This window comes from Solea senegalensis, linkage group LG8 (assembly GCF_019176455.1).
Source record: "Solea senegalensis isolate Sse05_10M linkage group LG8, IFAPA_SoseM_1, whole genome shotgun sequence".
Classification (NCBI taxonomy): domain Eukaryota; kingdom Metazoa; phylum Chordata; class Actinopteri; order Pleuronectiformes; family Soleidae; genus Solea; species Solea senegalensis.
This window is the reverse complement of record NC_058028.1, coordinates 21,878,877-21,896,011: the sequence shown is the minus strand read 5'-3', so window position 1 is coordinate 21,896,011 and position 17,135 is coordinate 21,878,877. Positions and strand designations below refer to the sequence as shown.

General features: G+C 40.3%; 1 protein-coding gene across 1 annotated transcript in view; it reads right to left on the bottom strand.

Annotated features, from left to right (window-relative positions):
• LOC122773580 (small G protein signaling modulator 2-like) overlaps nt 1-17,135 on the bottom strand; it is a 91,806-nt gene that overhangs the window by 5,115 nt on the left and 69,556 nt on the right. Inside the window, exons 8-16 of the mRNA XM_044032351.1 lie at nt 7,818-8,057; nt 5,334-5,462; nt 5,065-5,247; nt 3,844-4,230; nt 2,796-2,920; nt 2,124-2,206; nt 895-1,004; nt 713-809; nt 18-185 (exon numbers count right to left, since the gene is read on the bottom strand). Of these exons, the coding sequence (XP_043888286.1) occupies nt 18-185; nt 713-809; nt 895-1,004; nt 2,124-2,206; nt 2,796-2,920; nt 3,844-4,230; nt 5,065-5,247; nt 5,334-5,462; nt 7,818-8,057 (1,522 nt within the window). The remainder of the gene's footprint in view (nt 1-17; nt 186-712; nt 810-894; nt 1,005-2,123; nt 2,207-2,795; nt 2,921-3,843; nt 4,231-5,064; nt 5,248-5,333; nt 5,463-7,817; nt 8,058-17,135) is intronic.

Sequence of the window (17,135 nt, the reverse complement as noted above, 5' to 3'; positions counted from 1 at the left end):
GTGTGTGTGTGATTTACCATTGAAAAACTTGATAATGTCAGTGAAGTCCATGTTGTTGTCCATGATGATCTCACGGTAAACGGTGACCAGGGCCAAGGCCAGGAAGAGGACAAAGTGCTTGGAGGAAATCCGGGGAGCCACCCAGATCACCTCCCACACGGCAAACACATCCTCATACAGGAGCTCTGCGCACACACACACACACACACACACACACACATACAAGAAAAACATGTCAGTGTCCTCTGTCCACTCAAAAACAGCTCTGACTTCCTTCTTCTCCCCTCCTCCTCCTTTAAGGGAAAACACTGCGATGTGCTTTAATATGAAGGTATTACATCGATAGAAGCCTATAGCAAAATTACAACATAGATACAGGTGGTTTTATGATATTATTACATCCCAATTACATACACACTACATCCATGCTAATACTGAACTGAGCTCTTGATATAAGTGGTCTGTTGCATCCACTGCTTCCCCACAGTTTTAAATCCCCACATCCACAAACTAAAGTTCTACAACAAAAAGCTTCTTTGTTTCAATCAATTGTAATTTAAGTAGACCCAAATTCAATTTTCCACATTGTGGACAAATTAGTATGACCTAACCTTCAACTAACTACTGTGTGACTGCCACCAGCTGCTGGAGAAAGGCTGATACAGCCAGTGAATTCAGGTCAGTGCGAGCACACACAGTACAGCGTGTTCACCTCGCTTAAAGTCCAGCAGGAACCAGCGGTAACAGAAGTAGAAGTGAGTGTAATCTCCGTTCTGCTGCATCAGTTCAAACAGCTCCGAGTCCAGGATCTGACAACACAGAGACAGAGTTCAGCTGTTAGTATGAACACACACACACACACACACACACGGACACTTAAGAGTTATCTGTCACCTGGATCAGTGACCTCATGTTGGCAAAGTGTGTGTCCATGGCTCCACCATTAGGGAAGTTCTGACTCATCCTCTTCATTAGCTGAGTAAAACAGCTGTATGCGAGGCACTCTGACACACACACACACACACACAGAGGGAGAGAGAAGTGACTGAGATGACACAGTGATTACTAAGCCTGCAAATGCATTTGTGTGTTATAAATGCATTTGTGTGTTATAAATGCATTTGCAGACACAACGTTCTAAATGTTTTTTCATGCCTTAAAGGAAAAATTCAGAGTTACTTTCTAGGTCTATTAAGGATAATACTTCTCGTGTTTTGCCAACTTTAAGTTTAATTGCTCACATATTCTTATAACCAGACCTGGTGTTCAAAATAAACAGCCTTAACTAGACGCCTTTCAAGGTTCCCTCATTAGATACCAAGGCGCCAGGTCATCTGGACTGGATACACTATCTCAAGGCTTACTTACTATATGTATCAGACCTGGCACGCTGCTCGCCACAATCTGCGATGATGCCTCACTGTTCAGATGTCAGGCACTGTCTCAATTATTCTCCGAACAAAATCTTTCAACTTAGCTCAGGTCGTCTCACCTGATCATCAAAATCTCAAGCGTCCATCACTTTGCAAGTGCACAGATTCTATATTATATTATATATTATATTCTATAAGACTGTTTATGAAGACAGTACTTTACCCCAAGTTGTCTTCCTGTGTGACCCCATCTTCAAAGTCCGTAAAAGTCGATTGCATCATGTGACATGTCCTTACGCTACTGCTAGAGCTATCTCCAAACAGACTATGAGGCTCTCTGCAGATCCCGTTCAATTTCAACTTCAATACTATCCCATACTGGAATATGGAAATACAATCCTGCACTGGTGTCCACTGAGAGAGTGTTGGGCACTGCAACTTATCCGAAATTAGACCTAGAATGTCTGTAAAACTCTGGATAATTAATTTAAGTGCTCATTCTTCTTAAAAGAGTGTAATTAATAAAAAGTGATGTTGGAACTGACGCGTTCTCGTCATCTATTTCTGAACATTTTGAGAGGACTTTCGACTAAAACTGAATATTAAAACAAATGTGCACACGCTTACATGACGGCGGCGTAAGCGTAGCAGGGTCGCTCACACTTCATTCAATAAATTGATTCCCCCCGTCTTAAGTAAGGACAAACGACGCAGCTGAGTATTGTAAGCGTAGTGAGTGTTAGTTCTCACCATCATCCAGGATGACCATGAGTGGAGCCAGCAGGTCACACATGCCCTGAACGTAGCCCATCTCTAGATGCTCCCACACATAACTGCAGGCAGGACACACACACACACACACACACACACACACACACACACACACAGAGCAATGACAAAACACATTAGGTCAGCAGACGGTGCCAGTTATTCGTCGCTCAGATTGATAAAACTGATGCTTTCAACATTAAATAGTGACATGTTCTACATTAAGCAGCTACTTAAACGTTTATTATGCATACATGTATAATCTTTTATATATGTATGCATAATAGTTTTTTCTTTATTTATTTTTTAACCCTTTAACACTTAAGCCTTTTTTTTTGCTTATTTGAACCATATAATATCCTGTGAGTGTAAATGCTTTTGCCCATTTTCCAGAATAACTTTCAATATCTGGTCGTTATTTACATGCATTTACATGCAATGCATGTTAAAATAGTGTATCAACAATTTAAAATGAAGAAAAACAAAAGGTTTTTGAAATATCACTGTGCTTGTACATGAACACCAGATTTTGAAATTTGCTCAATGTAAAACAATAACATTTGTGTGAGTCTTTGTCTGAATGTGCAAAACAGGCCGAAAAATGGTTTTATATTGAACCATTGCTAATATAAAACATTCATTATCTTCACACACCTGCACATGATGTTGCGTAGTTTCTCCAGGTTGGCAGGGGTGAAGTAATAATAGTTCCGGTCGCAGCGTTGGACATCTTTGTCTATCCTGTGGAGGTTCAGGGCGACGATGTCCAACAGTTCAATCTGATTGGAAGGAAACATTCCTGTGTTTATGTGACTGTGGTTGTGCTTGATTCAGGTCTTAGAGAGCGTGTGGTCCACATCAAATAATTAATCAAAAAACAAATAATTTCCTCATCGGCCACTTTCCACAAAAGCATGGACACCACTTTACGATAAAACGACCCTTATAAAGGACACAGACATTTTTAGCAAAGTTTTCAACAAAAATATTTCCAAATATCTATATTAACCCCTATCTAGTATGGTTAAAATGTGGTTAAAATTCCTGAATCCTTAGCCAAGCACTATCATAATCTTCTTCATTGGGTAAAAAGCACATCACCAGAAAATGTAATCGGTAAATCAGACAGGTAAAAATGAATAACCCTCTAAAGACAGGTGATATGTCACACATTCATATGTATGACCAAATCCCGAAAATAAAGTGGTAACATTAAAAAAGTCATAATATTACAAGTAGAAAGTGGTAATATTATGAGCATAAAGTCGTCATTATTATTCAAGCAAAATCTCGGATGATCAGCTGCAACCTGGGTCAAGATGAGTAACACGGAGAATTTCATGAGGCATCTCGTATAGTTATGACTCTATTCTCTTATTCTTGTAATGTTATGACTTTTTTAATATTATGACCTTATTCTCGTAATGTTATGACTTTATTCTTGAAAGATTACATTTTCAGTTAAGCTATGCTATGCAAACAAAGGTATATACAAGAGACCTATTAAATAGCTGAGAAGCTAATGGTAACATTAATTATAAATGATTTATAGGTCATTTATATAGGCCGTCTTATTGTTTATTGGTACAAAAAACATTTAAGCCCCATGTTGCTCAGAACAGTAGAATCAGAAGTGTGACCTTATCCTCACTTTCAGCCTTAAAGTTAAATAGAAGTCATGTTACTACAGACAGACACGTACTGTGTATTTGGACAGTGATGGTGACATCCCCTCCGCAGACGCTCCATTGGTCACCAGTTTGTCCAGCTGGCTACACAGCCGGTCCTCGGTCAGAGAGTCCTGACGCCCCCCCAACACACCCAGAGTCCTGGCCTCCTCCCCGCCCCCTCCTTCCTCCTCCATGCTCTGACTGTCGTCTATGCTGGACAGGATCTGGGAGTGGGCTGAGGTCACTGAGTAGTTCCTGGAGGAGGGCAGACCCGAGTCAGGGGAGTCAAACTCCACCAGAGGACGCTCCTCGGGGGGGAGGGCGGCCGGGGGGACCAAGGTGGTCATGGTGGGAGTGATGTCCTCTCCACTGGGAGTCTCCTGGCTCCCTGCATCTGGCTCATCCACCGACATAAACACCTGAGGATGTGGTGATGAAGAGTACACGCGCAACATTAAAGGTTCATTCTGCAACATTCTGCCTCACAGGAAACAAATATCACCTACTGTATGTAATTATTAGACACTAGAGAACAAATGCGAGGTCACGCTTCTGTGTGTCGCTGGTCCAGCAATTTGAGTGTTGTTGTAAATGCTGTAGCATGTATATAAAAAAAGTAAAGTACGAGGGGGTTGTTAACCCTCTGATGACCATCATGATAATCAGGCCGCTTGGGTTTACTTTGATTTTATGGCTGTAAAATTGTCAAAATATGTTCAATGAGTGAGTGCTTCACTTCCTGAGGGCTACCGTAATGACAAAGCTCTATTTCTCTATTTTTCCGGTATCCATCCATCTTCTAACGCTTTATCCGGGTCACACCCCGGACAGATCGCCAGTACATAGTTTTTTCATCTTCTAGGTATCACAAACGGTAATGACAAGTATGCATGTCAAAGTTTACTGCTTTGTTTTTTGTTTTTTTTCCTGGAAATGTCAAACTTTTTATTATGTATCACAACTCAATGTTATATTAATTTTAATCTACCAAACCAAAACAAGGCTCAGCAGCAGAGTGAATATTCAAAAACCTGCCGTGTCTGTTACTCACACGCCCTTGTTGTCTCTAGAAAACAGACTCAGGACTCACATTAATGGTGCGATAATTATTGTTTCTTGTGCTTTTTTGTACAGTTAGGATTATTCCTTTGCTCTGCTTCATACGTCAACATGACATTGGTAAAAGAAGCCCCGCTATCAGGAGCCAGATGTGTGTTTGTGGTGTGTTTATTGTAGATGTTGAGCTCCATCACCTCATTGCTGAGTGTGGAGTCTCTGTGAACCAGTCGCAGGACGTGACTGTCAATGCTGCTGCCTGACGACAGCTTGGCAAAGATGGCCGACTGCATCTCCTTCTCCCTCTGCCTGACGATGACCTCACAGGCCTTCCACTCCCGCATTACCTGCTGGTAACGCTCACTGATCTTTGCATCGATCTGTACAGGAGGCCAACACAAGAAGATTTAGGCTATGACAGACAAAACTCTGCAGGTGTGTGTGTGTGTGTGTGTGTGTGTTGTACCTGGCTCATGTCCTTCTTGCCCATGCCAAATTTGTAGTGTCCCAGCAGGAAAGGCCAGACCTCCTTCCTGATATCATGTTGCACTCCACCATAATACACCAGCCTCAGCAGCTCCAGCTCCTTATAGTTCTACACACACGCACACGCAGGAGGAAGAAGAAGGAGGAGCTGGGTTTGAGTGCTCAGAGGAACAAGAGGTAGAGAAAGTGCATGAATAATAGAAGGAGACAGAAGCGTGATTGTGATCCAGAGGAAGATAAAGGACGCAAGTATGAGCAGCGAGTGAATTAGTAATGATGACTTTGTTGGAGCTGATAAATTATTACCGCGGTGCTTTATGATAGTATCACACTGCACTCATTAATGAGACTTCATTTCCCTGAGATGCATTAAACTTTCATTAGAGTAAAGGAGAGAGAGGAGCCTGCAGGCGACTTACATGGTCTTTGACATAATATAGAGCAATTAATATTCATCTTCATCAGCAGAGGATATCATATAAACATGAGGTATAGAAACTCATTCATCTATGAGCTAATAAAAGTACACATAACGTGTCTATGAAGAGTTTATTGTGTGTGAAAATAGCTGTATATTGTGACAGCTGTCACTCATCGGTCTCCGTGCTCGAACAGTAAATTTAGGGGGAAAACTTTATCCAATCAGGATCCTCTCTGCTCATGAGGTTCGACAGAGTCTGTCAGTGAATAAATGACCTCACCACACGTGTTCATGAAGTGATGTAAGGGAGGAGGGAGGCGGATCAGGAAAAGGTACATGACGTTAAGATCATAGTTATAATGTTACACAATTTTAATATGGATGAAACTGGATGCAACAATATGGAATCAACTTTTCATGGGCGCTTTTTTGTGTTTCCAGTCACACTCCAACCAAGTCATCAGCTATCTTGCTTGACAAGCGCAGTATTGCTGTTAAGACGAACCACTTCCTGTGTGCAGTGCTGACGATGTTGTGCTCAGTGTGCTATTAAAGGCCTTCTTGTCTTTCTTGGGGGTTATAATATAATAGCACTGGGTTAGAAGACACATGTGCTGTGTGGTAAAACGGTGGAATAAAAAAAAAAACCCCGCCGTTTATCTGCTTATCATTTTCCAGACTGTCACTTTGTTGTGATCAACTGCTGCAGTACATAAGATGTAAACGGCTGTACATAAGAACAAAAAGGTCACTGCCTGGCTGAATATGGTCACAGCAGTAGACACATCTACAGAGAAGACGTTTGTTTCTTAGTCATCTATCAACACTGAGGCCACTCACACACTGTGAGTTACTTTCCCAGCAGAGCGATGTCACTTTCCGTCAAATCTCTTCCACTTACAACATAAACCGGAGGCTTTTCTTCCTTTAACATTTCATAACACTTCTCACAGTTGACACCAGTGACTCCAGCAGCTCTGCTCTTCATAAAGAAGAATGAATATGAGCTATATAAAAACGCCTCATGTCTAAAATTGGAATGCGGAACATTTTGTCTCTATAGAGAGATTCTTTATGATCTGAATATCAATAATCTGTAGGTGAGGGACAATATTTGCCTTCTGGTTTCTATTTCTGATTTGACCGATCACGTTTGAGTGGGCTCTGTTTGCCCACGGATAAACAATCCATGTATAGAGCAAAGGAAGCAGAAAACATTGACAGAAATGCATCTTCTATTTTGCTTTTTTCATTCATTTTTGCATTCATATGCAAATAGCTGTTTGTAGAAATGACTTAAAAAAGGGGCACCATGCCTCAGTGGTGGAGAGGGTCTTCTTTCAACAGGAAGGGTGAGGGTTCCATCCCTGGCTCCGCTAGTCCACCTGCCATGTGTCCCAGGGCAAGACAATTAACCCCATGTTGCTCCTGATGGCTGTGCAAACAGCATGTGAATGGGTATGATAGATCACAGTGCACAGAGATGCACTGTGTGAACGTGTGACTGAATGGGTGAATGGCAAAAATGGGTTGTAAAGCATCTTTGACTGGTCATCAAGACTGGAAAGGTGCTATCTACTGTAAATACAGACCATATACAGACCATAAAACCACTCCATTCTTGCGTCTCGCCTCACTTGGTCGACTGATAACAATGTACGACAGTGCAAATGCAAGTCTTCGCTTGGATGTCCTCGATCTGAATTAAAGGTCCGCCCCAGAGGCTAATTTGTCACAAGATGATGTAGCGAGAGTTCCAGGATGGGTGACAGTTTATCTCACTTTATAAAACATAGCATTAAATAACACTCACACAGGTTCCCTGCAGCATGAAATGACCATGATTTATTTGTGGGCACTGATCAATACCAACAATGAATTGGCAAAGCTCAGATGTCTGGCTTCTAAATCGTAGAGCCTGTGGGAGGTGGAGGAGTGTCAGAGTGTCGCAGGAAGATTAAAGTTTCTGTGGTGTGGCTGTAATTTTTGCAGCTCACCACAAAGTAAGTCCTGTCTCAGACGGAACGTGGCGTCTGCTCTCACCTTGCAGTCTTTCTGGTACTTGCTCCACACTTCTTTGCTGAGGCCCCCGGACGCCTCGCAGGGTCTGTCTGGAGGAACGATGTTGTGGTTGACCAAAGCCGACAGGTGAGTCCGCACAGTGGACAGGTGTCGACAGTAGGCCAGCCCTGATGGACACACACACACACACACACACAGCTGAGACCAAGCAGTGATAACACGTAAACTAAACAGAGACGAGAAACAAAACGATGACTTACACTGCCACAATTTAATAATTTAAAATAGGGAGGCATGATTTTGTGCATTATATGCCAATGCCAATAAATATAAATTTTTTATATATACATTTTTCTTTGTGCCCAATTAGAGAGGTCATTTAGTCTATTCTGCAATGGAATGAACATAATACTTCGAATACTCATGACGCATGAAATATAAACATACATTTTCTCCATTGTGCAAAATCAATCAACATAAAAAATTACCGAGGGAGGGAACCAGCATAGACGTCAAGGAGGTAGCAGCTTATTTTACCGACTGTTTTAGGCATAAGTCATATCTAGCCAATATCTGATGATACATTTTAAAGCTTATATCGTTACCATGTCAAATGTCATAGTTTTGTGTGTCATCCCTAGTCATGCCTAGTGCTTGCTCATTGTGTGAACTGTTGGGGTTCTCTGCTCTCTTTGATGTTGTCTATGTACAGTGCCTTGAGATAATGTATGTTATGATTTGGCGCTATACAAATAAAATTGAATTGAATTGAATTGAATCCAGAATTTGCCAAAAATGTGATAGTTTAGTATGTCAACGAAAATTTGACAAAAATGTCATAGTTTAGTATGTGGTCAAAAAAGTCACCTAAATGTCATAGTTAAGTATGTTGTCCATAATTTGACAAAAATGTCATAGTTTAGTATGTGGTCCAAAATTTGATAAAAATGCCAAAGTTTAGTATGTCGTCCAGAATTTGACCAAAATATCTAGTGTGTGGTGTGTGGTCAAAATTTCACAAAAATGTCATAGTTTAGTATGTCGTCAAAATTTGACAAAAATGTCATAGTTTAGTATGTTGTCAAAATTTGACCAAAATGTCATAGTTTAGTATGTGGTCCAAAATTTGTCATAGTTTAGTATGTCGTCCAAAATTTGACAAAATGTCATAGTTTTGTGTTTGTGTCATAGTTTTGTGTTTTTAAACACATGATGTTTTTGATACTCCAAAACGTTATCGTATAGTACAACATGAAAAATCAATGTTAGTGCACAGAAATATCCCACATCTGGGATTGATCCCAACACATGCTTGCAACAGTAACAGATTTAACGACTACTAACCACTATGCCACCATAACACTCAGGTTTCGGAGTAAAATGTCATAGTTTAGTATGTGGTCCAAAAACTCACCAAAATGACATAGTTTAGTATGTCATCCAAAATTTGACAAAAATGTCATAGTTTAGTATGTCGTCCAAAATTTGACAAAAATGTCATAGTTTAGTATGTCTTCCAAAATTTGACAAAAATTCAGAGTAAAATTTCACAGTTTAGAATGTCGTCCAAAAGTTGACCAAAATGTCATAGTTAAGTATGTCGTCCGAAATTTGACATTATGTCATAGTTTAGTATGTAGTCCAAAAAGTTACCAAAATGTCATGGTTTTGTATGTCATCCAAAATTTCACAAAAATGTCATAGTTTAGTATGTTGTCCAAAATTTGACAAAAATGGCATAGTTTAGCATGTCGTCCAAAAACTTTGGCGGTGTATTTTGTATGTTCTTCCTGTCGCTTCTATGCCTTACTAAAACAGATTGTGTTTTTAAACACATGATGTTTTTGATACTCCAACATGTTATAGTATAGTACAAAATGAAAAATCAATGTTAGTGCACAGAAATATCCCACATCTGGGATTGATCCCAACACATGCTTGCAACAGTAACAGATTTAACGACTACTAACCACTACGCCACCATAACACTCAGGTTTCGGAGTAAAATGTCATAGTTTAGTATGTGGTCCAAAAACTCACCAAAATGACATAGTTTAGTATGTCGACCAAAATTTGACAAAAATGTCATAGTTTAGTATGTGGTCAAAAAAGTCCCCTAAATGTCATAGTTTAGTATGTTGTCCAAAATGTTACCAAAATGTCATAGTTTAGTATGCGGTCAAAAAAGACACCTAAATGTCATAGTTTAGTATGTGGTCAAAAATATGACAAAAATGTCATAGTTTAGTATGTGGTCAAAAATTTGAAAAAAATGTCATAGTTTAGTATGTGGTCCAAAATTTGACAAAAATGTCATAATTTAGTATGTTGTCCAAAATTTGACAAAATGCATTGTTTTGTGTTTGTGTCATAGTTTTGTGTTTTTAAACACATGATGTTTTTGATACTCCAAAATGTTATCGTATAGTACAACATGAAAAATCAATGTTACTGCACAGAGAAACATCCTGCACCTGTGATTGAACCCAACACATGCTTGCAACAGTAACAGAGTTAACACCGACTAACCACTACGCCACCAAAACACTCAGGTTTCAGAGTAAAATGTCATAGTTTAGTATGTCAACCAAAATTTGACAAAAATGTCATAGTTTAATAAGTCGTCCAAAATTTGACAAAAATGTCATAGTTTAGTGTGTTGTCCAAAATGTGACAAAAATGTCATAGTTTAGTATGCCATCCAAAATTTGTCCAAAATGTCATAGTTTAGTATATCGTCCAAAATTTGTCCAAAATGTCATAGGTTAGTATGTCGTCAAAAATGTGACAAAAATGTCACACTTTAGTATGTCGTCCAAAATTTGACAAAAATGTCATACTTTAGTATGTCATCCAAAATTTGACCAAAATGTCATAGTTTAGCTTGTCATTCAAAATTTGACCCAATGTCACAGTTTAGAATGTCATTCAAAATTTGACCAAAATGTCATACTTTTAGACAGCCTTTGCCAAAGTCAAAAAAGTCAAAAAACATTTATATGAATGACTTTACCCTGATAATCTGAATGAAGCCTATTACCTTTCACCTGCAGCTCATCGTTTCCTCATGATTCCACCTTTGCAAAGTTAAATAAGTAAGTACATTTTACAGACACAAAGTGTTTTACAGGGCGATACATGTAAAATACATAAAATACTGACAGTTTAAACAAAAAAACAGGAAAACACAATCAAGAGAATAAAACAACAAGAACTTTAGTCCCGTGTTTCCCATCCCTGGTCCTCAGGGAGCTCCAACACACGTGATTCAGATGAACAGCTCCTTATCAGGCTTCTGCAGAGCTTGATGATGAGCTGAACATTTGAATCAGGTGTGTCCTCGCAGGGCAACATCTATAACATGCAGGACAGTGTTCCCTGAGGACCAGGGTTGGGAAATACTGCTCAAGTCTAAAAAAAAGAAACGTTTTTAACTGCTTTTTAAAAGCGACAACAGTGTCTAGGCCGTGAAGGGAAAAAAAGGGAGAGCGTTCCACAGTCTATGTGCGATCACCTCACGTCTTAAAGGTGACATCGAATGCTTGTATCGCACATATATGTTAGTTATGGAGGTCTACTTACATATATTAACTTGTTTTCATGGTTAAAAACTGCAAACAAGCCGATCAAAATATCTCCTCACTGACGCTCTCGTCAGCCGCGCTGTTTCAGACCAAAATCACACCCCCAGAACGCGGACTGTGTTGTGATTGCCCAGCCAACCAGAGCTTTCCTACTGTCCTGTGATTGGCCAGGTCAGCTCTCAGATACACAGCTCCCCCTCTGGCACGGTGGATGTTCTTCTTCTGCAGTTGAATGTACGCAACCGGATGTGCCCGGACTAGTGCCCGCACCAGGAGGGGCTACGGTGGTGAGATATACTGATGACATCATCAACAAACGGAAGTGCCTTTCTGCTTCGCAGAGCTCAGGAAAACAATAAAACCCTATTTTCTCAGCAGTGGCTGAAATGTTTGTTCTGAAACTTTAGGGTTTCATAAACGAGGTAATGACGCAGATACACACACAAACGCAGCGTTAATTGGAGCTTCCGGTCTATGTGGCCTTTAAAATGGGTCTTTGGGACCACATGGAACATCTGAGTGTGAATATGGGTATGTGGGAGTTTGACCATGCAATGGTCTAGAAGTTAGATTTAACCCTAACCAGGTAAGGTGGAAGGAGGATAAAACAGGCATGATATGAGCCCTTGTGTGAGTTCCAGTTCAAATACTTGCAGCAGAGTTCTGGACGAGCTGTCTTCGCCAGATCATTCTTCTACCTAAAGTCGTTTAATCTCCAGTCCAGTACTTTGATTCCTGTTTGTCGCCATCTCCCAGTCACTCACCTATCAACCTCCTGACCTCATCAGTTTACTCTCAGCTTGTCCTGCTTCAACCACTGCTCTTGCCACTGCCCTGGAACTTCACTTGCTCTTCTGATTCTTCATTGCCATCTTTAAGAGTGTGTTGTCTCCCATGTCTGCACCTTGGGTCCAGTAAATTGAACTGCCTCATTACAGTTTCCAATCAGCACATGATATCATCGTCCCCTTAACTAACACTCATAAACATTATAACTGTTTAGTTTAGTGTCAGCGCTTATTTTATCCATTCACCAGGAGCACTGTGAGCTCAGAGAGTGTCTGTGTAAATCCTCCTCAGGTCGGTTCCAGAGCATTACACAAGCAGAGGAAACTTCTTATTAAAGTATTTTCATAGTTTACTCAAAGAGCCGCAGTTATCAGCCCACAGTACATAGAGCCAATAAAGAATCTGTCCAGTGATGTTTGAGTTGTGAAAGGCCTGAAATGGATAAATATGCACAAACTCTGAGTACAAAAGGCACACAATCACTTTCAATAAGCCGTAACATGGCACAACACAATAAACTGTAAATAGAATGTGTTTAGCTGGTTTTGAGTCACCAGTGCGGTTGCCGTGGCTCTTTCACATCATTTGGATTAGCCAGGATTAGCGATGAAAAATCCAATTTCATTTAACAAAGAACAGCATGGGAGAACAGAGCTGTTCCATTCTCCGTGTGACACATCTGTATTCATGCAAACTGTAAAATTGAGGGATGAATCTCACCTTTCTCTCGCTGACGTTCTTCACCTCATTAACACTCATCCTCCTCGCACCTCAACCTCCATCACCTCCTCCTATCACACATGCACCCTGCTTCTCCCCTCTAATTCGTCACTGACTATAGAATCTTGCCTCTGACTATAGAAGTGAAACCTCTTTTCCATTTACACATGCGGCGGAAACTACATTTTCCACTCTTGCTTTGCATTTGAATGACTTACCTAGAATAGCCTGTGATGCAACACACTGAAAAAAACCTAAGAAAGTAGAAATATGTGAAGAGGAAGGACTGGATTAAGCGCCTATCAAGGTGTGTGGGCTTTTCAAAGGTGGCAGTCTCCTACACCTTTTTCCCACTAAGTGGTTTGATTTGATTCTTTGCACAATTTCTTGCATTTGGTTTGTCAAAAGAACGGAAGCTACCTAGACCACACCAGATCTGTACCATCTCAGTTTTATAGTGGTTCAACCCATCAAGGGTTAAGCTAGACACACTGCAGTCCATTGATTCAGAAAATAATCACTTCTGGGCATCACTGGGTAGCTGCAGGTGTGTTTAGCCATGTTTTGAGCACATAAACGATTGCATTTCAACCATAGGGAGCAAGGTCGAAATTAAGTTCCCAATATACAAAGACAAAAAAAAGACTCATGTTTTTAAGCAGTCAGTCTCCACATCACCTCATATAATTTTAACAAATAGTAAAAAATAAAATATTTACTATTATTCTGTTGTTTTCACCGTCAGACATTGTTTCCTGTTAATGACCTCAGCTGTGGCGGCTCTCCACACATTTTCATTATGATTCCGACATTTTACACTTGATAATAACATGAAGGATTTATGTCTGCTGCTTCAGCGCTCTGGTACAAGCAGCCGAGTTATTAAGCTGTTCCTCCTTCTTGCGCTTGACGGTGGCTCTTAAAATCATAAAAATAAGTTTAACAAGATAAAAATGCGTTCATCGCTTTTGCTGTGTGCGTAGCTGCGATGTCCAGCAGGGGGACACATGCTGTCCAATGGACTTTGTGCATTGTGTGCTTTCAGAGGATAGAACGGATCACATTAATCAACAAATTATTTGACCCGGAGTGAAACCGTTTGTTGTGGCTGTGGGTCATTCACACGTTTTTATGCTAATTTGCCAGCAAGCAAAACTGCAAGAAATCTGCAAGAAAATGATAGATCTTTGAATGGAGTTCCTGGGACAGATTTTCCTGGAGCGAGACCAGACATGCAGTTGGACGTGGTTTAAAGAAAGCTGAATCAGGAGACCTTGTGTGGGCTGGACTAATTCTGATGAATCATACTGTATGATCCACTTAAGTAGCCTAATTTGTTCAGAGAATAAGGATAACCTCACACTAACCACCGCTTGTCTAATATTTGGACGAGTTAGTCATTAAATATAAGTGACCAAGATGGAACGAGCAGAATAAAAGTACAACATTTTAAAATGTGCTTTCAGAAGTCTACTGGCTGATGTCAGGGTGTAATTTTCTGCCACGTCTCCACTTTTTCATGACATCAAACTGTTCCAGTGGCATCTCTACAGCGGTAAGCTCATCAGCTGCAGCAGCAACGGGGCGATGTTTTCGATATCCTTCATTTCTTTCCACTGCTCTCTGTGGACTTGTAAAGGATGCATGTAATTACAGAGGGCATGTTTCCTGACAAACCACTCGACCTGCAGTGGAATGGAATATCCCACCGTCCTGACCCCCATTATGGGTATTAAGAACACCCTACGAAAATAAAAACATACCTCAATTAAGTGTTACATTATTATCTGGCTTGTACTGAGACGCAGTGTTGATGACAGCGCTGCAGCGTGTGGCTCAGTGTGTGTGTATGTAACAAACCATACATGCATATTTAATAATTAATTTTTGTTAATAATACATACATTAATCTTCCTCTTTCCACTGCCTTGTGTCCCTTTGGGCTTGGAAATAAGCCTTTGGTGTGTCACTGAATCTTGTTGTTAAAAAATGACCCACTGTTATAAAAAGTATTCTTTCCAGTCCCACACTGTGAAGCACTTTATTAAAGTTTTTTTTATTTCCAGAATGTACATTAAACAGCAGATGAAAAACAGAAATGCGTTTTCTTTTTATCTGATCAATAAGACAGATATTATGAAATATGAAATGGGAAACACGGGGGTATCAGAGAATACAGCTTGAATGCTTATCTAGTGTATGTCCACTACATCTGGAATCATGCATTACTGTAACTTATAGAATAGCAAATAAGATGAAAGACTATTCTTAAAACCTTGTGTTTTAGTATAGCCATTAAATACAACACAGTAGTAGTCGTGCAAATAATAAATGATGATTTCGTATCCATCCATTACCCTACACGTCTTATCCTCCCACGGTCACAGAGGAGCTGGGGATAACGAATGGTGTTTTCAATTATTCATAGTCTTGTGCATTACAATATCACCAGTATATATTCATACATGTTCTGTGGCTGCTGTCTGCTCTAACTTCATTCCACCTTTTAAATGCAATTACAGCAAATGCAAAGTGACCCTGGGGTTTCTCTGGAGGATTTGTTTACATCAACAATGTGTTAAATAAAAGCCCTGTCTCTTTTGTGAAATGCACCATTTGTAAATGATTCATATCATCTACTGTTTAAATGGATAACAATTATTCTATGCTCAATAATCCACGAGGACAAAGTGTAAACATAACATGAGAAATGTTTTGTAACCTAATTATAACAAACTGGCTGTGGTTAGATGCTTTAATTACCCAAGGGATCTGTCTAGAACTTGGACTGGAGTTCATCTGTGGCAAACTGAAGTGATGGCACGTTGTCTAGAAAGACATTAAAGCTCAGTGCAAGGGGATATAAAACTATTCCTAAAGTACTGATTGTTCACAGTAGCCTGGAATAACCAGCAGGTTCCACTATTAAGGATTTTAAGACCCAAGCACAGACACACAGTGGGAGAAGTAAGGTGAAGTGAAGATATTTTGAATAATTAAACAGGCTCACAGATGCTCCCACTGCGCAGAAACGCAGGCAGATGCAAATACGGATATAAACTCAAAAGAGACACCGAGCTAAACAGACAGAAAGCATGGCGGTAATGAAGCACATGTGAAATGTGTTAAAGGTGACATCGAATGCTTGTATCACACATATATGTTAGTTATGGAGGTCTATTTACATATATAAACTTGTTTTCATGGTTAAAAACCTCCTAATCGCTGCAAACGAGCCGATCAAAATATCTCCTCACTGACGCTCTCGTCAGCCGCGCTGTTTCAGACCAAAACCACACCCCTAGAATGTGGACTGTGTTGTGATAGGCCAGCCAACGAGAGCTTTCCCACTGTCCTGTGATTGGCCAGGTACCTGGAAGTGACGTAATAGATAGGCCAGCTCTCAGATACGCAGCTCCCCCTCTGGCACGGTGGATGCTCTGCATCTCAGCAGCTACAATGAGAGTAGTTCTTCTTCTTCTGCGGTTGAATGTACGCAACCGGATGTGCCCGCACTAGTGCCCACGCCAGGAGGCGCTACGGTGGTGAGAGGAGTGGTGAGGATTTTTGATGACGACATCAAATTAAGGAAGTGCCGATCCGCTTCGCAGAGCCCAGGAAAACAATACAACACTATTTTCTCAGCAGTGGCTGAACTGTTGTTCTGAAACTTTAGGGTTTCATAAACGAGGTAATGACGCAGATACACACACAAACGCAGCGTTAATTGGAGCTTCCGGTCTATGTGGCCTTTAATTGATCACAAAGTGTATTCACACAGGCTGGAAACACATGATAGCAAGACATAGCTTTGTCCATATGTTGAGCTAAACCTTAATCTATAACCATAATCTGTTTTAATGAGACCCTATCTTAAATCTAATGTTATTGTCAGCAATTTGCTAACAGCAGCTAATGTTCTAGGTTGGAGATGTTGTGTGTGCATAAGCTATAACAGTAAAGATTAGCCAGCACTAACAGTTGAGGGAAATTTAAAATGACTGAATTCCAACAATCAATATTTACAAACCCAGACTGTCTTGCAAATGAGGCCCCCCAACTGCTGATGCATCTTCAACGATGCCTTTTCCGAACAGTAACGGCATCACATTGATGTCAGAAGTCAAGCAAATGATATTATTACTGCAAATATTCACTTACGACCGCGCAATATAGGTCCTTGAGCGCACATTAAACAACCGCAAGCAGTTCCTGCAGCTGCGAGGGAGAAAAAATGAAGCTGCTT